The following is a 24,201-nucleotide window of genomic DNA, read 5'->3' on the forward strand; positions in this document are numbered from 1 at the left end:
GTGTGTGTATGTGTGTGTGTGTGGTGCTGGGAGCCAGCGCTGCGTCCGCCATCAGCCTGAGCGCTTGGGGGGGGGGGGTGAGTCCTTTGGGTCAGCAGAGATTCTCAAGGAGGGTTATTGACTGAAACATCGCTTCCCACCTCCTGCTTATACTTCAACTACTCAGGTGCTCCATTTAAAGTCATAAGAGAAGTGGTAGCTTGTTTTTGTTTTTGTTTTTTAAATTTAGGGATTGGGGGCAAAGCCCAGTGTCACAATACCATCGAGAAAAAATGAGACAGATAGCATCTTACTAGGAGATAACGGAAACACTGAAAGAGGAAAGAAAATGTGCAAATCGAGCGGGAGATTGAATTTGTACTGCACGGATTGGCTCCGAGGTCCATGTTGGGATGAGCAAAGTTCCGTCGGGATAATGCAGTTGTGCTGTGGTTAATTTCAGGTAAACGATAGGTCAGTAAAGTCAGTGTTGCTCAGACACCCATGAATTTGTGCACTGCAGTTTCCCTGTGTGACTGTTGTGTGTCCAGAGACGGGGACTCGGGGAACTTCACAGGGCCCTGTCCTCACCAGCTTGGTGTCGGAAGGCGAGGCGTACCACGTCGTTCTCACAGAGAAGTGAGAGGTGGCCTCTGTGGGCCGAGAGCTGCAAGGAGCCTCGGGAGGAGGCGAGAGCTTGCTCAGGCCCGGCCAGGGCGGCGAAGGGGCCCAGCACAGCCAGACCCGTGGAGGACCGGTGGGGGCAGGTGGCTGACGGAGCTGTGCTCCATGCCCGGGCGTGGCGGTGCTCCCGTGGGGACAGTGCAGTGGGCCCCACCACCAAGGATCCGCTGTTAGGACGCGAGTGGCCTGATGGTGTGCTTGGGAAGGAAAGTTCTGCCAGACTGGAAGGACGTGGAGAGAGGCTGGCCAGGAGGCCTGAGGACAGTCGGGGGCCTTTGACCCCCGATGAAGCAGAGGCAGGACAGCCATGTGTGAGGGACGTGCCCCGGGCACACTGAGCCAGGCCTGGGGAGCCCCGGACGAAGGGGGTGTGAGGGGGAGAGCGGAGGGAGGGACGGGACCGAGGTGCGTGGTCTCAGTGACTCAGAACCGGCTGACGCCAGCGATTCAGGTGGGGAGCCTGGGGGCGTGGGCCCTCGAGGAGCAAGGCAAGGGATTCTTCCATCGTAGGTGTGTGCTGCACCCACGGGGAGCTTGTGGTGTGAGACAAGGGAGGCTGAGTTACAGCCACGCCCGGGGTTGGAGGGAGGAGGCTGGGGAGGAGAGCCACAGAACGCAGGGTGGAGACTGACCCTTGGGGGAGCGAGGAGCCTTGTCGGACGCTGGGGACCCGGCTGGGACGGGAGCCTCAGAGCACTTGGCCGCCAAGGCCTCGTGACTCTACAGGACGGTCTAAGTACAGCGGCGATGCGTCGGAATGGCTTGAAAAGGAGAGGTCATCCGTGCCGAGGTCACGACCACGTGTGCACTCCTGCCCCTGCGGACGCCGTGCCCTTCCTCACGCTGGTCCTGCAGCCAAGGCGGAGGAGTGGGATCACCCAGTCAGCCGTCCGCCCCACTCCTGCCCCGCTGCCATCTAATTTCCTGCGTTTGCTCTTGTCTGCTTTGTCTTTGCCTTAGGGAGGGCCCCCTGCGGCCTGCGGTCAGGTGTCTGTCGCGGTGCCCCGCTGCTCCTCTGTCCTCTCATCTCCACAGAGCTGTCCGGAGAAGGGAGAGGTCTTTTCGTTACTTTTCATGCCGTTATAAACTTGGGAGACGTGTACGTTTGCCAGTGACAAAGTAAATCTTCTTTCCTTCTGTCTCTGCTCGCAGACAGCACTCCTGGCTTCTCACACCAGACAGACGGCGTGGCTCTCGGGAGGGTCACCTGTCCACCCAGGAGTGCCTGCTTATAGAAAGTGCCAGCCGCATCTCGCCGTGCTGCATTAGCTGGGCGCGTCCGCGGGCGCTCACGTTGCCCCCAGCGTCCGCCCTGAGCTTGTTTGGGGCGGCAGGCCAGCCTGCGAAGGCGGGACATCATCTGCCACGGGGCCTGGGTTCTGTGGCGCAGGCACCGGCTTCACCGCCGTCCTCCGTCCCAGCAGAACTGGAGGTTTTGAAATCCTAAGCAAATGGGATACTCCAGTACTCCAATAGAACAGCTCTTTTGGGAGGAGCTCGCTGGGCTTTGCGAACTCTAGCAGTGAGTCTTTATCATTTGTTCATACACCAACGTTTATTAAGTGCCAACCACATGCCAGGTATGGTACTTCCCCAGGGTGGCCGTAGTGACCAGGGGAGTGCTGGTCCCTGCCTTCATAGGACTTTTACCAATCGGGGCAGGAAGAAGGTGGAGGGAGGGCAGACAGAGGGGTAAGAAACAGGTGGAGTCAAGGGTCATACATGCTGCGGTCAGGGACCTACGTGTGCTATGGGAGCGTTTGGCACGGGGAACCTAACCCGTTTCTGGGAGTACCTGAGAGTGAGTTCTCGAGAATTAACATTTAACTTGATGTTTGAAGAAGGAAGAGGAAATGCCCAGGCAAGACTTGGAATTGGGGGTCGAGGAAAAGTAGGAAGAGGGTCCGGACAAGGGCTACGAGGTGGGTAAGAACATAAGACTTGAAAGATAACTTCCTTGTGCCTGGAGCGTAGACTCTCAGAGGCTCTGCAGACGAGGTTTTGCAGGGACTGAAGGGCCGTTCTGAAGAGTTTTTGGGGTCCGTGGGAAGCCATCAAAGGGCTTTCAGCAAGTGAGACATACCGAGTTTTGAGGAATGGATTTGGATCGAGCCAAACGAGCCTGGCAGGTTCCTCAGGAAGTTGTCGTCACGTAAGAAATCGATGACGGTGACAGTTGTGGCTGATGGTGGTGTTGTTGGCAGCGGCACTGAGGACGGTGGTGATGATACTGGGGGTGGTTAGGATGAGGGTGAGGGTGGCGGTGACCGTGATGGCGGTGACCGTACGTGCGGTGGCTTGGCTTAGGTGGTGTTCGTGCGAATGGAAGGGGCTGTAGCAGCAAGCAGTGCTTTTTGAGAGGCAGGAGCGCAAAGTCCCTGAACTGCCAGGGCCTGGAGCCTTCCATGTGGGGCTATACCACCTAGGACAGCTGTCCTGTGAGCGGACCTGACCTTCCTCCTGCCCAGCATTTCCCGGAAGTCCGTGCTTCCTACTTGGAAAGGGGCGGAGGGTGAGACATTTTCAAGACCCCAGACCAGGGACGAAACCGGCCCAAATTCTAACATTATGTTCGCTCACCCCTTCCTTCTCTGCTGCCGAGGAAGGATGGGAGAGCGGAAACAACATCGCTGATACCCTCACGCCTGGCCGGGCGAGGCCGCGTGGTCTCTGCTCGACACCCCGGAGAGGAGAGGGCGGTGCTGGCGCTGCCCGGGGGCTCCTTGCTGCGGGATCTGTCAGGGGATGGGACCCTCAAGTGCAGCCCCCGACCCCCCATGCTCCAGGCACACTGGTGACCCCCCGGGGTCTGTCCTTGCACAAGGAGGAGCCTGAGGAGAAGGCGGGCACGCGGCCCACACCCTGCTCGGGCCTCCGTAGCACAGGCGGCTGCCCGGTGTCACCGAGGGGCAGGTGGACGGCGCGGGGGCGAGGGGTTCGGGGCCACGCTCTCCTTCGTCCAGCCACAGGGCAGCCTTTCTTGTCTCTTCCTCGCCCGCCTCCCGCAGAAGTTCCACACACGTGCCTGGCTGCGTCCTGAGGGTTGGACTTGGAGCCAGGATGCCGGCCACCGCGGGCCGCGTTGCAGGGACTGCGTGTCACCTCGTGTGCGACTCGATGCTTTCTCTGCCGCTCCTGCCCTCAGACCCTGTGGCCGGGATCCAGGCATTGTGGTTTTGCCACCGCGCTATGGCGTGGTGACATTTAATTTAGTGCTTCTCATTTCAGAGCCCTTAAAAATACTAATTAATTCGCATAAAACCCCAGGAGGCATATTATTCATCTCTGTGGTGCCTTTCATGCTCGTCTGTTAATGGTCCTTTTTGTGCCTAGGTGGAAAGCGAGGCTAAATCATCTGTTTGCGACCCTGCAGGAGAAGACCTTGGTGGAGCCAAGGTCAGCGATAACGAGTCCCCGATTCTATGGACGTCTCTGAGGAACGTCAGCCGTGGCCTCGTGCGTGGCTTGGGAGAACAGCACTGCCCCGTGGAACTGATCTCGGGAGGGGTGGGTGGTCCTGCCCTGGAGCCGAACCCCGGTTCGGTCGCCGCGTGGGGGAGGGCAGACTGAGGAAGGCTGCGTGCTGTGGCAGCAGGAGTGACGCGGGGGCTGCAGCGGGAAGCACTTGTCCTGTCCCCTCCAAAGGTGCCCAGTGGCCTGGGGCTGTGAAGCGGGCGCAGGCCCCACGGAGCCGGCAGCCTGCTGCTCCTGGGACCTGGTGTGAGGTCTCCGGGTGTGGCCTGGTCCTGTGTTGGGGTGCCTTGTCTTTGAGCAACTCTTCACCTCTGCGCGTGGGGCTTTCTGTAGCCCGAGGAGCGAGGGAGCCACTGAGGAAGAATTCACAAATTTGGAGGCTCCCTGATACCTGGGGTTTAGTGTGGGCCCTGCCCCTCTGGTTGTCTCTGCCTCGCACGGGCCGGCTGCCTGGCCAGTGCCGTGCTCTTGCGCCCGCGGCCGCGACTTCAGAAGCCTTTCTGACCCTGCAGCGTGTCCTGTTCTCTTTAAGGGTCGGTGGCTTTGATGCGCGTGAGCAGAGTCAGGCGTCCAGGGTGGCGAGCCGCGCTCCTGAACCAGGGGGCGCACGGCGCGTGTGAGCGTGACCCCCGGGGACCCGCCCGCCTGGCCGGGCTGTGGGCACGAGGCATCCCACCCTCTCCCCCTTCTGCCTGCGGCTCCACGAGGCTCGGCTCTCTGGCGGGACGGTGCTCAGGAAGCCTGTTGGGGGCCCGTCGGGGCTGTGCGCGTGCTGCCGTCGCCGTGCGCCTGTGACAGTTCGAAGTGGGGGCGGAGGTGTCCTCGGTGGGCGTGATGGTCGGCAGCGGGGATTACTGTTCCGCGTGTGGTGGCGGGAGGCCTCAGGAGAGAAGTGCCCGTGGGTCGGGGGGATAGACGTACGTGCGGTGAGATTGATTTCCTGTTTTCTTCACATCGTCTAATAAAGCCGCCGCAGTCTCGGTCAGCGTCCTCCTAACATAGCCCGGCAGAAGGGGCGGCGTGAGAGGGGTACGGCGCCCACCACCGCACCCCTGCCCTTGTTCTCCCGGCAGACCCTGCGCTCCCCGGAAGCTCCCCACCACTGGCACCTGGTCCTGGCTGTGGTCGGAGAGGACGTCTGTCCCCGCGCACAGCCTTCTGCGAATTTGGGAACTCTCCCTTCGGTTCGATCCGACAGCCATTTCCTCACCCTGCTTGTGGAAATGCTGCTGCTGGGGACAGGGTCTTGTGCATCTAAAGGCAGCGCCCCTGCGGCATGCACGGCCCCGGCCCCCAGGGGGGTGGCTCTGTGCACACACGACTGGGCTTCCCTCCAAGGTGATGCCCCGTTACTGCTCTCCGTAGTAAATGGAAATGTTTTCAGTCACCTTGTGCTCACAGGGATAATAAATCGCGAATTCAGAACTCCTTTTAGCGCCCGTTGAAGTTGTTTTGTGACTCAGCTTCCATCTTTACTCTTCCCTACATGAGCCGCCTGAAAGCCTTCCTGGAAATAGGAAAACTAAGTGCCCGATCCGCACGGCCCGGAGCAGGACTCCGTGAGGTCGGCTCCTGCCCGAGGCCGCTCCCTCCCCTTCAGCCCGCGGGCCCGCTGCCGCTGTGGCTCCTGGAGCTGAAATGGTCGGAGTACCTCTAGCTACTTCTGCCTATCCGGCCAGGACGCACGGGTATTTAATTTATGAAAAGGCCCAGATCAAAGCGTCTACCAAGACGGGGAGGGGTTTGCTGCCCAGTGTGGTCGTCACAGCAGCCCTCAGTCACTGGGTGGTCCAAACTCGGGGCCACGCTGGTCGCGTCACAGTGTCTTGGGTGTTCACCGGGGTCCTGTGCTCCGTTGGGGGTTTCTTCTGGGGGTGGGGATTTGGGGGATTTGAAAGTAGGCTCCACAGATTGACCCCATTCCTACCTGGTCTGCGGTTGTTTTCATCCTGTTCGTTTGCAGACTGAACTTCTAGATAGTTGTGCCTGTAACTCACTTTCTGATGGCACGGCGTGCTTGTGCGGATGTGGTTTTGGGGGATGTGTCCAAGTTATCTCGATAAGATGTTCCCTGTCTGCCCCAGAACTGGATTTCCATTTATCGGTTACCCTCATCTTGTTTTATGGGGCCAACGAAAATTCAGCTGGTTAGAGCGTTAGGACCCAGGACCCTGGCTCTGTCTCACTCCGAGCACAAATCCACGGTTCACCGATGACAAGTCAGGAACGTTGACGTTTATTATTTTCTTCACTGTTAAACATGCAGATTCCAAATAGCAGAGTAGCAGGAATTAAGGCGAACAGGTAAGCGCCCAAAGACGTCTACACACGGACTTCCTAGCAGTTTGCTGGGATTCACTCGTGTCATGTCAGTAGCAGGAAGGACTCTCCGTTTTCCTTGTTTCATTACTAACGATAGAGGTCAGTGTCCGTCACATCAGTCCCTAATAACTGAGTGTGTTGTGTGCAGCCGTGGGAGGGACGTGCTGCCTGGCCTCACGGTCCCAGTGGGAACCACACGGTCACACACGGACGTGTAACAAACGGTGTGTGTGAGCCAGAGAAAGAAGACACAGGCGCCCCTGCCCCGAGGGTCCCGGCAGGAGTCGTGCACAAGAGCTGGGTGCTTCCAGAACGCGCGGGTGAGGATGCTGCCCTCTGCGTCCCGAGCCCCTGCTCCCACATGGACCATCTCCGTGCAAGCCAGCCCTTCAGAGCCCCCACACGGGGGACCCACAGCCTCTGTCAGATTAGTTCACGCTGCCTCGGTGGTGAAAGTGAACTTGGAAACCTCGCGTACATGTGAGCCTTGTCTCGAGCCTCCTCTGCGACACCCTTACTTGACGAGGAGCATCCTGGCCCGTATGGAGGAGACATGGGAGGGGAAGGCCACGTGGCTGGACCCTGACCTGCGCCTCAGCACAGGGTTCTCAAACTGTCTGCGGAAGAACAGGGGCGCTCCCCTTGGGTTAGTTTGCTTACAGGCGTGGGAAATGTGGACAATCTGGAAAAACTTGTGTTGTGAATTTCACCATCCCGAAGCTTTCATATTTATGCATCTGCTGATAACTTTGGGACTGCGAGATACGGCCTGTCTCCAAGGGTCTCGTGTGGTTGATCACAGACCACTCCCGTGTGCAACGGGCCGCGTGTCCCCGCTGGTGTCTTCACCTCGACGCCTCATTTTCCTTTGAAGGATCAGGAAGCCTCTTGTCCTTGGAAGCCGCATGCGGTCCTCAGGCCTTCTAGCCGCTTCCTGTCTCTGCTGCTCTCTCCTCGCTGCGCTTCGCACACAACGGGGATGCTTCCCCGGCAGCAGGTGCGCGGAGTGCCGTGCGGGCACGGGTGGCACCGGCCCGGCCCCGGCACTGTGTGTGCTCCGCGTTCTGACCGCTGCTTTCTTCGGGTGACGTCACTGTGTTACTTTTTATTTAGCTTTTTAAGTAAAGTTTTAAAAGTTCACCCAAGTAATAAACATACACGTTATTTTTAAAAGTCAGCACGTAATCCCTACCTAGCAGCAAACCCTTTTGGCTGTGTTTTTCTAGGAGATACGGCCGTCTTTTTATGGGGCATTCTTACGCGGCTCTTTATTGACTTACCAGTTTGGGGCATTGTTTTGACGTCCTCGTGTGGCGTTAGAGATTCCATGCACGTCACGTCCCCTCCGTCTTCCGGTGTGGTTCTAGATTTACTCAGTCTGTCTTCACTGGGAATTCACCACCGAATACATATGAAGTAGGCCCCTCGGGTGAGCCCCACATGCCCGTCTCCCAGCTTCAGCATCACCACATGGCTTCGTTTCTGCGCTTAGGTCGGCTGGGCATTAGAACTGGTTTTGATGAAATAAAATCAGAAATCCAGGAGATGTGTGTCTGGGTATGACTGTGGGCTTTGTGGGGTAGCCCCCCCACCCTCCGGCCTCCCCATTCCAATCAGACAGATCGTGGAGGGTGTCTGGGGGCGTGGGAGGGCTGAACCCTTGTGGTTTCCATTTCTCTGTGTTCCTGGCCCTTCTTGTGTGGTCGTGTCTCCATGAGAATGTCAGTGGCAGTTTCTTAGAAGCAGTAAATAGCCTGTTATATTTATGGGAAACGCATTGGATTTGGCGGTAAACTCAGGGAGAACAGATATACTAAGAATGTTGGTGCCAGGGCGCCCGGCCAGCTCGGTAAGCGTGCCACTCTTGGTCTCGGGGTCATGAGTTCGGTGCCGTATCGCACGTAGAACTTGCTTAAAAAACGGTAAGAAAAGACTGTTGGTGTATCTACCCAAGTGGGAACGTCTTTCCGTGTTTCAAGCCTCCTTCATATTTTCCAGGAGAATTTTTAAAAATTTCCTCATCTGGGTTTTTTTATGTTTCACGTCGTTTACTTCTGTGCGCTCAATCTTCTTTTCTGCTTTAGAAATGGGCGTTCCGTACGTTTACGTCCTGTAACTGTTCACTGTCGTGTGTATAAGGGCTGTTGATGTTTGTAGGTTCGTCTTAGGCCCTGCTGATTCGGGGGGGCCCTTGGCCTCGATGGGTGAGGGTCCAGGCAGGAGCAGGTGGGGGCTGAGCCGGGCCGAGGTGGCGAGGGGGAGGGGCCGTCGGGGTCCTTCCTCTGTCTTCCTTTTCTGTCTGCGGTTCTCTTGCTGCCTTATGCTGCAGCCTCCCGCAGAGAGTTCTGGAAGGATTGAGTGTTTCTGAGAAATACCTGGCATCCCGGCAGCGGTACGTCTTGCTCAGCGTGGCCGTGCGGCAGGCCTCTCCATCCCGTGGGACCGTCACGGTGGCTCCCGAGGAGCATCTGTCGGGTGGGGCACGTGCCCGGCAGCCTCTGAAAGAGCCATCGCCCGCTTTCAGGGGCGGAGAAGCTCGGGCTCGCGTGTGCGGGGTCACGCGCCGCTCAGAGCAGGAACGGGGGGCGCGTCCCGGGTGCTCCCGCGAATCCACGGTGAGTTTCTCGATTTCTTCTCCCGCAACAGGCCCGGTACAAGCAGAGCCTCGACCCGACCGTGGATGAGGTGAAAAAGCTCTGCACGTCTTTACGCCGAAACGCCAAGGAGGAGCGGGTCCTCTTCCACTACAACGGCCACGGGGTGCCCAGGCCCACCGTGAACGGGGAGATCTGGGTCTTCAACAAGGTAGGAGCCCCGCCCAAGGTCCTTGGGAGCCCCGCCCGTGTCTCTCTGCCACAGAACGTTTCTGCGTGGGAGCCCGGCCACGGGTCCCGTCCGCCCGTGGCTCCGCTGCTGTCTAGACCCTGCCTCTGCGGACCCGGATGTGGTCGGGCTGGACAGGGCGGCGGGCCCGCCGTGCGGCGGGGACCCGTGGGATCGTCTCCGTGTCAGCGGCGAGGCCTGGGCAGCAGGCTCGAGGTGCCGGCTCTCGTGCCCGCGTGGCGGGGCACCGTCTGGGCCACGCTGTCCGGTGTGGCCCTCGGGTGCGCTCTCCCCGCAGGAGGCAGGACTCGTACGGTCGACACGGTTTCTCAGGTCAAGCGGAGTCTTCCTTAGAGAACCCGCGATTTCCTGACGAAACAAAACGGTGCACGGGTTCCAGAGAGCGCCCACCGTGACATCTGTGGACGCGGCCTCTGCTCTGCCCTCCCCAGGGCGGTGCTCCCGCCTCCAGCTCCTCCAAGGCGACACCCCTTCCGCCATCTTCCTGGCCGCGAGCGGCGAGTGTCGCGCCCACCCTGTGGTGGGGCGGCGGCTGCGTCCTCTCGGCTCACGCGGTGTGAAAGGCAGCGCCTGCAAGGGTGCAGGGTTCGACGCCACGTGGCCACCGCCGGTTCAGAAGACACGCCTTCAGAGCCCCTGTGCCCTCCTCAAGTGCAGCCTCCCTTGTCCCCGCCAGGATCCCAGTGGATCTCGAGTTTACCGCGACCGCGCTTTCCTTTACGGTGTCCCCACTCTTGTGTGGCTGTCCCGGCGTGTTGGTTTTGGGTGCGTTCTGGTTGACGAGACTGGGATCCTTCTGTGCCTGCCCCTCTCGCTCTGTGTCATGCTCTGAAGACCGGTCCCTGCTGTCCCTTCCCCCTTCCCCCAGTCCCCTGCCGCTGGCTGTGGGGACGTCCCGGGACCTGCTTGGTGCCTCCTGTGCAGACAAGCTTCTGAGTGGTTCTGTCGTCTTCCTGTTGCACACTGCCCAAGTGTCTTCCGTCCCCCACCTTCTTCCCCGGACTGTGGACAGGGCTTGTCCTTTCTGCACGGTGTGGGGGCCAGCGCAGGTCTCCCCGGTGGCCGTGCCCTCGAGCGCCCTCTGCCGTGCGTGCCGGCCGTGGCAGCTTCCTCTGCTCGAAGTGCCAGCTTCTCCGTGTGTCACTGGGGTTGCTGTGTCCTCTTCTCACTGATTTGAAGGAATCCCTCGTCTTCTGGACAACAGCCCTTTATCGCTGTTAGGAATTGCGAACGTCCTCCCTGAAGTATGGCTTGGTGTCCCTTAACGGACAGGAGCTCTTTACGTCCAAGTGGTCAGCTTGGTCAGTCTTTCACCACGGTGCGGACGTCTTGTGTCTTTAAGAAGACTTTCCTCATGCCAAGATTTAAAAAGTATTCTTTTCTTTTTTTAAGTTTTCATTTTTTATTAATTTTGAGAGAGACAGAGTGCAAAATGGGGAGGGGCAGGGTGACAGAGAGAGAGAGAGAGAGAGAGAGAGAGAGAGAGAGAGAGAATATCCCAAGTAGGCTCTGCAGAGTTCACACAGAACCCAACATGGGGCTCGAACTCACAAAACCGCGACACCATGACCTGAGCCAAAATCAAGAGTCGGTCGCTCACCTGCCCGAGCCCCCAGGCGCCCTCAAAAGTATTCTCTGTGTTCTTCCACAAGGGTTGTATTTTCGTCCATTACATTTAGGTCTCTAATCTACCTGGAACTGATTTTGTACATACTGTTATGGAGGAGTTCATATTCTTTTCCCCCCTCCATTGGATACCTACCTGTTCCGTTACTATTTAATGCCGTCTTTGAACGAAATCGAGTCTCCATAGTGTGTGGGCGTGTTTCTGAGCTCTGTTCTGCTCCATGGGTCCTGCCTCTGTGCCAGGAAACTATTTTAATGAGCGTAGGTTTCCAGTGATTCCTGGTGTTTGGGAAAGCGAATTCCTCCTCTTTGTTCTTCTTCAGTCGTGTCTTGGCTGTTCTTGGTGCTTTGATCATCCAGGAGACTGTTGAACCAACTTGTAAATCAGTGGATTAATGATGGGGGAGACTCAGCGTCTTTACAACGTTGAGTCTACCAAACTGTGTTCTTTTTTAGGTGTCTTTCAGTAGTATTTCACAATTTCATACAAGTTTGCATCATTTGTTAGATATATTCCTAGATTCTCTATATTTAAAAATTTTTTTTTAATATTTTTATTTATTTTTGAGACAGAGAGAGACAGAGCATGAGCAGGGGAGGGGCAGAGAGAGAGGGAGACACAGAATCCAAAGCAGGCTCCCGGCTCCGAGCTGTCAGCACAGAGTCCGACACGGGGCTCAAACTCACAGACTGTGAGATCATGACCCGAGCCAAAGTTGGACGCTCAACCGACTGCCACCCAGGCACCCCGATTCTGTATATTTTTGATGTTACAAATGTTTACTATGAAACCTGTGTTCTGTAAGTTTTTGCCAAGGAGTATGGAAAGGCCGTTGATTTTTGTACATTAATTTTATGTTTATCAGTTTTGCTCTTCTCTTACTGTTTCTTATAATTTATCTGTACACACCTTTTTGTTTTCTTAGTAGATATTTGGTGGGTATAAAATAACAAATAACAAGAAACTTAGCATCGATTCTGTAGTGTCATTTACTACAGAGAGCATGTCCACGTGCTTCCGACCATCTCAAAACTGTGTTTTTTTCTTTTAATTTTTTTTTAACGTTTATTTATTTTTGAGACAGAGAGAGACAGAGCATGAATGGGGGAGGGGAAGAGAGAGAGGGAGACACAGAATCGGAAGCAGGCTCCAGGCTCTCAGCCATCAGCCCAGAGCCCGACGCGGGGCTTGAACTCATGGACCGCGGGATCTTGACCTGAGCTGAAGTCGGACGCTTAACCTACTGAGCCACCCAGGCGCCCCTCAAAGCTGTGTTTGTTTGTTGGTTTTGTTTGGGATCCAGGATCCAGTCCAGGTTCACACACTGCCTCCGCGGATATAGGTCCTTCTTTGCGTTTTTTCCAAGTGTAATTATTTTATTACTGTCTTTTTGTAGTGGGTTACTATAGTTACACATTGGTCTTTTAATAAATTATTATTACTAATAGACTTCAGTTTTTGGAGCAGGTTTAGTTTTATAGAGGAATTGAGAAGGAGACTTTGCCTGCACTCTCCCTGCCTCCCCCGCCCTCAGTTTCCATCATTAAGGTCTGGCTTTGGTGTGGGACATTTGCCGCAATTCGTGATCCAGTATTGGTCCAGTGTCATTAACTAGCTTCCAGTGCAGCATTGATCCAGTGTCATTCGCTAACGTCCATAGTTCACGTTAGATCACTCTGCGTCGTACGTGCTCTGGGTTTTGCCGGATATGTCATGGCACAGTGCCCTGCGGGGTAGTCTGACTGCCCTAATAATCCCGTGCTCTACTGTTCGCCCCTCCTGCCTCCCCTCCCCGCCCCGGCAACCACGGCCGTCCACTGTCTCTGTAGGTTTACCTTTTCCAGAGTGACATTTAGTTGGGATCGTACACTGTGTAGCCTTCTAAGATTGGCTGCTTTCAACAAGGAGTGTGTTTCTGTGGCTTGATAGCTCATTTCTCTTTACCACTGAGTAACGCTTCATTATCTGGATGGACCACTATTGAAGGACATCTTGCTTCTCGTTTTTCTTGGCTGTTGTGAATAATGCTGTTATAAACCTGTGTGTGCAGGTCTTTGCGTAGATGTAAGGTTTATGCTAATTCGAGTAAATACCTAGGAGTGCCATTGCTGGATCAGATGGTCTGTTCGGCTTTCTAAGAAATGGCCCAGTTGTCCTCGGAGGGCCTCCATCAGTTCACCTTCCCAGCAGCAACGAAAGAGAGTTCCTGGCCCTCCCCATCCCACCTCCAGCGTGTTGTTGCCAGTGGTTGGATGTCGGCCCTTCTCATCAGGTGCTATCTCATTGCTGTCGATGTGCTATCAGCTGCTAGCTCAGCGGTGCTATCTCGTTGTTGTTTCAACTTGCCTTTGCTTCATGACCTGGTGTGCAGTCTTCCCAGGTGCTTAGGGGCCATCTGTAGCCTTCTTTACCCGTATCTTTGGCCCACTTTTCAACAGGGCTGTTTTCTGAGTCACTTTTTAGAGTTCGTGTTGCAGTTTGGATGCAGGTCCTTTATCAGATGTGTGTTTTGTAAAGACTTCCTCCCCCTCCGTGACCGACTCCTGTTTCCATTCACTCAACAGTGCATGTTGTGTTTTCCGTGAACCCAGACCCGTTTTCTCTACAGCGTCCCACATTCTAGTTTAATCTGGCTTTTTTCATAAGTTTATATCACGCTGGATTGAAAGCAAGACCAAACTTTGTGTGTCGTGCAAGTAACTCGTCGTAAGAGCGCTGAGGGGGCCAAAGTACTAATCAGGAAACGGATTTTGAGACACGAGTGTTGCCAGAGGGGAAGAGGGACATTTCACAATGACAAATGGTTAGGTCATCAGAAAGACGTAAACTGTCCTGGATATGTATGTGCTTGATAGGAGAGTTCAAAATGCATAGAGCAAGATTGCCAGGAGCAAAGAGAGGAAGCAGCCAGTCCATAATTCCGGTTGGGGCTCTGGATAACCGTCTGTCAGTAATTGATAGGTTAAAACTAAGATTGATGATTAATAGTTTTCTCACAAAGAAAACTCCAGACATAATGTATTTTTTCTGGTGGAGAAGAGATCAGTTACTGATAGAAAAGACTGGAACAGTACTGTCAGTCGCTGTGAATCAGTGAATATAACGCCTGTGCCCAACGGCTGCGCGGAGCACACGTCAGGTGCAGGGGGCTGTCCTCCAAGAATGGCATCTCTCCATGAGGTCTGAAGGACTGAAATCATACAGAATCTATTCTGTGACTACAGAAGCTGGCCTCGTAGCATATCTGGAAAATCCTCAACCATTTGGAAACTGAATGACTCGTGTCAAAAAAAGATTTGACAAAGGAAAGGAAAGAAGAGTCCAGATGGAAGAATAACGAAAATGAGACTGGCCGGAATTTGCGGGACGCGGTTAGCGCAGTGCCCGCGTGGAGACGTATGCCCTTAGATCTTTTTGCAGAAAGGCAGAAGGGCGTCAAGTTAAACTCTCAGTCTCTCCTTTAAGAGACTAGAAATGACGAACACACTAAACTCACAGCAAGTAGAAGACAAATCAGTAAAATAGAGAACGAGCAGCGGAGAGCTAACGTGGCTCACTTTTGTTTTTTTTTAAACCGACACGTCTCCAGCAAACAGATCAAGAGAACAGAGAGGACACAATCCACACCTAGAAATGAAAGAGCAGACGTCCCCACACATCCTACAGATGTCAAATACACGAGGACATATTAACATTTTATACCATTAAACTTAAATTAGACGGGACATGCCTGACAAAATGCGACTTGTCAAAAGTGACCCAGGGGCACCCGGGTGGCCAGTCGGTCACTCTTGATTTCAGCTCGGGCGGTGGTGTCGCAGTTGTGAGATGGAACCCCGCGTCAGCTCTGCCCCCACATCTCCGTCTCTCTGTCTCTGCGCCTCCCCCACTCGTGCACGTGCACAGGTACGTGCGTGCTCTCTCCCTCTCTCTCTCTCTCTCAAAAAAACCCAAAAATCCCAGAATGGACTAGAAAGCCTGAATAGCCCTGTATCGATCAAAGAAATTGAATCTGTAGTTGAAATTCTACTTACAGATTGACTCCTGGATGAATGGATATTTTTCTTTTTTTTTTTTTTAACGTTTATTTATTTTTGAGACAGAGAGAGACAGAGCATGAACGGGGGAGGGTCAGAGAGAGGGAGACACAGAATCTGAAACAGGCTCCAGGCTCTGAGCTGTCAGCATAGAGCCCGACGCGGGGCTCGAACCCACGGACCGTGAGATCGTGACCTGAGCCGAAGTCGGACGCTTAACCGACGGAGCCACCCAGGCGCCCCTGGATATTTTTCTTTCAATATCGTCTTACTAGCAAAATGTTTCCTGATTCGTGAAGCGTGAGGTGTACGGGTGGCGCCAGAACTGAGGAGCAGGTGCCCTGTGTCTGTACCGCGTGCCCGCGCTGCCTACGCCGGGGACTCTGAGGTGCGGGTCGCGGACCCACAGCAGCAGCAGCAGCCGGGCCTTGGAACTTAGGAGAAATGCCGGCGATCGGCCCCACACGCTCCATAAGTCTGGTTTTCAAATGGTACAGGGCAGCAGAGAAATCAGTTAAGATTTTGTATCTCTTAACACCAAGGGAATCATGTATTTTTTTTTTTTTTAAACCTACAAGCTCTTATAAAGAAATAGTCCGAAGTCTTCCAGCGCTTCTGAAGAAACAGAATTTTTACTGACGGTCTTCCTTTAACTATTGCAGACAAACAGAAAGCGCCAGAAATCCTCAGAAAAGACAAGTCAAGTTTACGATGAAATTAACAGCTTTGTTTTTTTCTTTTTTTTTTTTCTTTGCTGCTCTCAATATGGATAAAGTAACAAAACAAATGCTACAGGGGACCTGGCACAAATGTTGCTCTTTACAAATTACAACTGTATGTTTTTGATAATTATGCATTGAAAGGCCTTTGTGGTCCATTTCTCAGCAGGATCTGTAACGAACTGTACGTAAGGCAGAATCAGAATGTCACTGTTCGATGGAGACATGCAGGTTCAAAAACCAGTGACTTCTATTATTTAAATAATACTTATTTAGAATTACTCGGGGAGCGATCGGTTATTTAACTGTAATCAAGGAAAGGCAGAGGAAGTGGCAACAAAGCCACCGCGGCTTCGGCCTTAAGGATTCTGAGGGACGGGAAGTTTGCTCGTGGCTCAGGCCGCACCGCCGACCGCCGCACCCGGTGGTCAAGCCCTGTTCTTCGGCCTCTGCCGTGCCCGGGCCGGCCCCTCCCGCTCCTGGGCGGCCTCTGGAAAGAAGTCCTGTCCTCGGAGGACAGCCACACGCATTACCCCACAGGGCGGGGACGCGGGATGACCGTCCAGATGCAGCCGCGGCTCTGTCTCTGGGCTCGCGGGGAAGTGCGGCCCCAGCAGCAATCCTGGAAGGCCCGCAGGAGGAGGCCACGTCAGTGTGGCTGGGACTTCTGACCCACACTTGGAGACTTTGGCAGAAGGTGCACCGAGCGTCTTCTCCGAAACGGGGATGGCTTCTCTGGAGGCGTGCTGCTGTCCCCAGAAACCCTGTGCCCTTCTCTCCCGGCCTTTGTTCTGCTGCTGCCTCTACCACTGACTCGCCTGGGAAGACAGTCTGATGAAGCAAGGGGGCTTTTTTTTTTTTTTAATGTTTAATATAACCTGACAGATAAAATGGATTGTAATGAATAAATTGTCCGAACCCTATTTGTATTTCTTTGTTTGAAATGAAAACATGGCCTCGAATACGTTTTTTCAAGAGAAAGGAGAGAGGCTCTGGTGAGGAATTCTCGCTACTTGTGGCTTTGATGGGGGGTGGAGAGCCAAGCCCCTGCCTGAAAGCCTCGGGGTGCTCCGGGCACCCTCTGTGCACGGGGGGGAGCCTTGCACTTGTGCAGCCCGTCCAGGGTGGTTCCACCGAGATGACGTGGGAACGTGCCGTGGGACCAGAGAAACGGTTGTGCTCTGGATGCTGTTCTTCCACAGCTGTGTCTGCGATGGTGCAGGCCGCCCTTCGGGGGTTTGCAGGGCGGGAGCTCTGGCCTGAAGGTTGACCAGCTGCCCGGGGTCTTTCTGAGATGGGAATGAGATCTACATGCTCACGAACTAATAAGACTTGGTTCTCAAAGGCCGTTTTCCTCAATGTGATTGAACAGCGTTGATTTTCTTACTTCCCGGTGGGTCCACACTTCCACGTTTCTGCACACACAGCTAACGCGTAGGAGCCGGCCCCTCCTCAGAGGCAGCGTGGGTGCGTGTGCCGCGTGCAAGCCTCCCTCGGCGGTGGGCATCCCCGTGGTCTGTCTCCGATGAGAGTCCCTCCGTAACTAACAGTTGTGAAGCGGAAACAGTTTGGAGAGTCCGGAGTCCGAGAGTCCGAGTCGCGATGCTGCCCCCCTCGGATGAGCATCAGAAGATGGGGAAGGTTCTGGCCCCCAGAGGGACTGGGTGGCCGAGGACCCACTGGAAGCCTGTCATTGGCGGCTGGCGGTCACAGGGAGTGGAAGGAAAAATCATGATTTCCTAGTACGTTAGAGCTACAGTATTTTAGCGAATTGCCATTAATTAACTTTGTATCTCAAACATTTTTCAAGAAACTTTTGACTTGGGAGAAATATAAAGTTTAGATTTTAGCTCAGAAGGCAAGGCCTGAGAACACGGTCTGCTGAAATGTATTTTACGTCACGCCTCTGTGCTGTGTTGGGGCCTTGTCGGCCTGTCCCCGGAAGGCACTTTCCCGACGGTCAGGCGGATGAAGTGGTGACGGCAGTGCTGTCAGGACCCTGCCAGCTGTATTTGGCCGCTCCCCGCTGAGCCGAGGACGTTGTGGGCGGCAAATAAACGGCACACAGCGTGTTGCCAGCAGGTAAAAACGCGATGAATTCCCAGGGGTGTGGGGATGTCCCTGCCCAGTTAAAGGGTTCTCTTTGCCCTTCTCCCCCCACCCCAGCAGCGGGGGCTACACATCAGCAGGGGCAGGGTGGGTGCTGGGGAGCGGGCGCAGAGAGGGTCTCTCTTCCCCACCGTCCCCGGAGGCCCTTACGCCCTTTCCGCTCTGCCTGTCGGAGAGCTTGCAGATGCCTGCTGGTTATAAATATTAGAAGGATGTGGGAGTGTATTATCGTAAACCCTGGAGATGGTCCTTTTCCTTCCTCTTAACAGTTTGAGTGCGTCTTGTCTTCTCAGAAAACACAAGTAATTTCTGTTGTGAAAGATTCCAAGAGCACACAGGTACCAAAGGAGCAGGAGTAACACAGCTCTGTCCCTAAACGCGCACCTGCACCGCCCGGCCTGAGAAGACCACCCTTCGTGGTTCATTGCTGTCCTGTCGGTGCCACTGATCTGGGCCGCCCGTCCCACGGACACGGAGTTCTCGTGGGCGGGGCAGCGCTCAGGTGCTAGCCGTTTGTGCGTCACACACACAGCCCTTTCCTTTTCTTCTCACAAGATGGGACTGTCGTCTGTGCGATGTTCTAAGACTTGCACCTTCGAAATCATGAAGCCTTGGGTGTCTCTCCATGTCAGCACCCACCAGCCAGCTCAGTCTCCAAGCGCCGCGTGGCTTGAAGTGCCGCGTGCCACAGTGTGGATGTATGTGGGTCACTCCTGCGCTTACCTGGTGAGGAGGAGGAGGAGGAGACAGAGCTTAGGCCAGCCGCCTCCTCCCTGCTGGCATTTAGATAGCTGGCAGGTTTTTACCAGCAAGAGTCCCGTACGTCCTCGCACGTACATTTCTCCGTGCGGATGCAACTTTTCCTGTGAGATAGACACGTGCGAGTCAAAGGCTTGTACGTTTGAAACCTGCACGTGCTAGCGAACGGCTTTCTGAAAAAGCTTCCTTATTTACACGCCTGCCAACAATAAACCGATGCCCTGTGGAACACCTGCTGACCTGTTCATCTTTTACATTTCTTTCCGCTCTGCTGGATGAAGACAAACGCAGAGGCAGATAGATGGTTCTCGTTGTAATCTGTGTTTCCACGGTCCATCCAGAGCGTGAAGCTCTCTCCCCAGTCCTCCATCACACCCGCCGCTTCTGCGGGTTGCACGTTTGTATCCTTTGCCTGTTTGCGTGTCTCTTGTTTCGTCTTCACTGGTCTGAGCAGAAGCTCACACACACGTGCCCTCCAAACATCCTGTCACGTGCGCGGTGCCCACTGTGTTCTCGAGTTGCTTGTCATTGGTGTGTGGCTTATCAGATTTATGTAATTTTTACCTTACTGTATTTCTCTTTAAGTCTTCTAAGTTTTGTGAATTAAGAGGCCTTTCTTGCACCAAAATAAATAAAAACCTTTTATTCTGTTTTTATGTTTAGTTTTAAAATCTATCTAGGGGTGCCTGGGTGGCTCAGTCATTTGGGTGTCTGACTTCGGCTCTGGTCATGACCTCGTGGCTCGTGAGTTCGAGCCCCATGTTGGGCTCAGAGCCTGGAGCCCACTTCAGATTCGGTGTCTCCCTCTCTCTCTGCCTCTCCCCCACTCACGCTCTCTCTCTCTCAAAAATAAATAAACATTAAAAAAAAAGAAAAATATATCTAGATTTCTTTTTGTACATAGAATCTCAGGAATATTGAATGGCTAGTTAGATTTTACAGTATTGCGTACTGAATCGTTCATTCTTCGCGGAGTTAAAATGCCACCTTCGTTATAATTATATATGCGGGTCTATTTCTGGACTTTCTCTGTTGATTTGTTTTTCTCGTCCTCCCTAATACCATCCTGTAATTACCATAGATTTATAGCATATTTAATATCTGCCAATGCGAGTCCCTACTCATTATTCTTCCTTTAAAAATGGTGGGGTTTTTTTTTTTTTTGTTTTTTTTTGGTTTTTTTTTTTTTTTTTTTTTTTTGCGCTATTCTTGTGCATTTCTCTTCTGCACTAACTTTAGAACCAGCTTGTCAAATTCCATCAAGGAACACTCCCACTGGTGTTTTGATCGGGTATGCACTCACTGCATAGATTCATTAGGGAAGCGCTGACATCGTAGCATCCTCCGGTGAGAGTATTTAGACACGGCGTTTCCAGCGTTCTCTCACGTAGTGCGGTGACGACCGGCAGGCCAGCAGGAGGGCGGGGTGGCGAGGCGACGTGGCACAGGATGTGTGTGCCCCTCCCGGGGTACAGATGTCTGCTCCCTCGCGCACACGCACCCGTGTCCCCGGACGTGGCCTCATCCTGCGATCGACGGATCTGGTGCTGCGCTGTGTGCGTCGAGAGAGCCTCCGCCGGCCACCCTCGTGACAGACTTCCCTCAGGCCTCTTTGGTTTTCTGTCCTCCGTCCTGTTTTCCTGTTGCGTTTAAACAATCCTCCTGGCGCTGCCAGAGGCCACGTTTGTGGCTCCACTGTAGGAAACACGGCCACCTTCGCTGTCAGCGTGCAGAGTTGATTCCTGCCGGCGTCACCACTCACCTGTCCGTGCCGAGGAAGGGCGAATAAGCGAAGGTGTTCCGTGCAGAAGAATTGCTTAAACGGGTTGCCTTTGAGTGAGACTTGTGACCGTCTCTCTAAAGATGAGGAACGTCCTTGTCTGCGTTTACCAGTAATCACTGGAGTGTTTTTGAGTACCGAGCGGTACAGGCTGTCCAGAAAAATATTGCTCTTAGCGGATTCATGTTAATAAGTTACTGTTGTGTGATTTTGCAAAATCAGAGGGCCGAATCCACTCGTATCCCCTCAGTGTGATTGTTTAAATCATCTGGAGGTTTAAGTGCTTACGGGTGTCTCTGAAGTAGAAGGTGCCGTGGGGAAAACACGCACATCGGAGGGGCCTCGGCAGCTCCCCAGAGCTCATCCCCCTGACAGGCGGGGCGCGCAGCAGTTCCGTAAGCACACCCGGAAGCTACAGAGGCAACTGGTGTGCACGCACATCCTTTGAGTTTGTAAGAGGAGGCTGTGGTTTGGGTCCCAGGGGTGGGAGCAGAAGGTAAACGCTGGAGCCGGTGTGGTAGGACACATGCAGGGGAGTCCCGCTGCGGGGAGGGGCTCACGTTCCCAGGACACGGCCAGCCGCTGGCACCTGCAGGGGAGCTCCGGGGCGGGGCCCTAGACTGTGATGGCCGCCCAGCCCTCGCGCCCCCGGGCAGGTGGCAGGTGGCGGGCGGCTGTTACTTACCTGCAGCGCGCAGAAGCAGCAGCTCGAGACCGCCCCGCCCACCAGGCCCCACGTGTCCTCCCTTCCTCGTGGCGCGGGGGTGGGTTGGCGGTCCAGGCCAGGAGGCCTAACTCCCACGCGCCCCGTGTTTTGTTTTCCAGAACTACACGCAGTACATCCCTCTGTCTATCTATGACCTGCAGACGTGGATGGGCAGCCCGTCAATATTCGTCTACGACTGCTCCAACGCCGGCTTGATCGTCAAGTCCTTCAAACAGTTCGCCCTGCAGAGGGAGCAGGAGCTGGAGGTGAGGCCCTCGCGCCCCCGACGGGTGTCCGCTGCAGGCCGGGGCGCCTGTGGGGGTGGGGGCTGGACTCTCCGCAGGGCTCCCCTCGTTCTCCCACTGGGAGGGCTGTCACAGCGCTCCGGGCAACGTGGGACATTCGATGACAGAGCTTGGGAGGTACTCGGCACAAACTTACGGGCGTATTTTTAACATCTCATTTTACTTGATGTCATTTAAAATTTTTTTTTAATGTTTATTTTATTTTTGAGAGAGAGACAGAGACAGAGTGAGCAGGGGAGGGGCAGAGAGAGAGAGAGGGAGACAGAGTCCAAAGCAGGCTCCAGGCCCCGAGCTGTCAGCACAGAGCCGGATGCGGGGCTCGAACTCACGAATCGTGAGATCATGAGCTGAGCCGAAGTCGGGCACTCGACCAACTGAGCCACCCAGGCGCCCTGCTTAGTGTCATTTCGAATGTGACTATTAGTTAAGTGCTGACATGACTAGAGCTGGTTTGTGCTCCAGTGGCCTCTGCCTCTGGGATAAATGTTAAAATAAAGCAGATTTTAGGAGAAACAGCCCCATATCTGGGCATAGCCATCAGTTCTACATCTTTGTTATTGTCCCTGTTGTGTGTGTGTGTGTGCGTGTGCGTGTGCATGTGCATGTTTGTGCATGCACAGTTGTGGTTGCATGTGTGCACACATTTGTGCACGTATGTGCATGTGTGTGCATGTGTGTTTGTGATTGTGTTTGTGCGGGGTTGTTTGCGTGTGTGCATGGCTGTGTGTGTGCACATGTGTGCATATTGTGTTTGTGTGCACAGTGTGCATGTTGTGTTTGTGCGCGCGCATGTGTGCATGTTGTGTTTGTGCGTGCGCGTGTGTGTGTGTGTCTCTGTGTGTGCATGTTTGTGCATGCACAGTTGTGGTTGCATGTGTGCACACATTTGTGCACATATGTGCATGTGTGTTCGTGGTTGTGTTTGTGCAGGGTTGTTTGCGTGTGTGCATGGCTGTGTGTGTGCACAGTGTGCATGTTGTGTTTGTGCGCGCATGCGCGTGTGTGTGCATGTTGTGTACGTGTGTGTGTGTGTGTGTGTGTGTGTGTGTGTGTGTGTGCGCGCAGAGGAGCTGGGAGAGCCAGTACAGCTCTCTGCTCACGAGCAGACATTTCACTTGGTTGTTTTAGTTAATATTTGATGTTGGAACCAAACAGCGAATTCTGAAGGGAAATTGTGGAGGCATTTTCAATTAAGAGACCTTCATCCCGTGGCCTGCATGCGAGTGTAGGAATAGAATATTCTGCAGCCTCGAGGGGGTCATGAATTCTGATTGGTTGCGGTGCAGGAAATTCTCAGTTCCGGAGCAAAAATGGTCCTGAGTACATGTTTCCTCCAGCCTTTTTGGGTCGATTCAATTTTAATGTATTGTTGTGCTTTTCGTGCTTCATCAGAGGATGTGGCAGAAATAATCAGCAGTAACATCTGAAATTCTGTGTGGTAGGATTTAAAATGAACATGTCACACACTTGAATATTTTATATTTATAAATCGAGTCCCTGTGCAGGGCATCGCCTAAGAGAGACTGGTAAATGCAGTGCCCTTTGACCTCGAAGGTAGAGTCCCGCCCCTCAAGTCCTGAACTTGCATTCTGCGATAAGAGCGGGGGAGACCGCGTCTCGTGTTGTCTGATCGTTACCTTGTGTTTAGGCCTTTCACCCACATCTACCCAAGGGACGGCTTCTCCCGTGAGCGCTAAAGTCTCGTCAGGTAATGAATATGGCGATAAAAGGTTTTCTTTTTACATTTAACGTATGTAAGTAAAAATGCCAGAGAATGCTGCCTGATTTTTATCCCAACTCACGAGCTTCAGGGTGGTTAAGGAGGGACGGACCGCCGGCCTCGGCCCATCGCGGCGTGGCGGGCGCAGCCTGGGCGCGGACCTCGCCGCACCGTGCGGGTCCCCTCTGCCAGTTCTGTCGTGTTCTCTGCGTGTCGCCACGGCTCACACAGCCTCAGAAACCGTTCATCTGGTTGAGCGCGACAAAAAAGATAGCCACGTGTCTTTTTTGGGGGGAAAAAGTGTTTAATTGACTCACTCCTCCCGGGGGAGAGCAAACGAGAAATACGCTGTCTGAGGTGCTGGGTCCGTGGCAGCACCAAGTCGCGCCGCGTGTCTTGCGATCAGCTCTCTTACGTGTATTCTCTCCTCTAACGACCGTGTGCTGAGCCTTGTGTGTTGCCGCCACACCTACTACAGCTGGCCGCTGTCCAGCTGGCCTCTCGCGTAAACAGCAGAAAGTAAAATGATAAAATTGGCTCCCACCTCATATCTTAATGTTTGTTTTAGCCGTTTCATCGGATGCTGGACAAACAGAAGTCCTCTGTAGCCGCTTCGCTTTATTCTTCTGAGAAATTCTTACCTTCTCTTCCGTGGGTCAAGTGCCGTCAACTTACAGTAAGCACGCGGCAGGCGTTTTAGTGGGTAGATGGTGATGTGTGAGCTAAGAGACGTTGGCAGGTAAAGTGGTTTGTGCCAGTGGTGAAAAGGCAGAGGGTCAGACGATCGCACAGAAGGCAGGGAGATGGCAGCTCGGGCCGGGGCGCCTCGGCGGTGCACGCAGTGGTGCCGGGGGGAGGGCACGCGTGGGGGGGGGGGGAGGGCAGTCGTCGGCTCTCACGCTGGCCGTGGCCCCATCTCGTGGCGGGACCGGGAGACCCCCCGAGGAGTGCGGCAGGTGCAGGGGGCGGCACCTCCCGGGAGAGCACAGCACCAGCACGGCTCAGAGCCGGAGGCTGGTCACAGCCGGGAGGACGCAGCCTCCGTCACTCAGGCATCTTCCGCACGTGTCATTGGGTCACGTTGCTTTGTGACTTGAAAGTTAGAGAAAGTCTTCAAACCCCTCTCCTTTCAATGT

The 24,201-nt window shown here is 54.3% G+C and overlaps 1 protein-coding gene across 5 annotated transcripts in view; it reads left to right on the top strand.

Moving 5' to 3' along the window:
- The window catches only part of RPTOR (regulatory associated protein of MTOR complex 1), a 333,238-nt gene that overhangs the window by 130,556 nt on the left and 178,481 nt on the right, over positions 1-24,201 (top strand). For all 5 annotated transcript variants that reach the window (XM_045044638.1, XM_045044640.1, XM_045044639.1 and 2 more), the window contains 2 exons: positions 9,106-9,264; positions 21,160-21,306. In XM_045044638.1, coding sequence (XP_044900573.1) covers positions 9,106-9,264; positions 21,160-21,306 — 306 coding nt within the window. The remainder of the gene's footprint in view (positions 1-9,105; positions 9,265-21,159; positions 21,307-24,201) is intronic.

The sequence above is a fragment of the Felis catus genome, chromosome E1 (assembly GCF_018350175.1).
Source record: "Felis catus isolate Fca126 chromosome E1, F.catus_Fca126_mat1.0, whole genome shotgun sequence".
Classification (NCBI taxonomy): Eukaryota; Metazoa; Chordata; class Mammalia; order Carnivora; family Felidae; genus Felis; species Felis catus.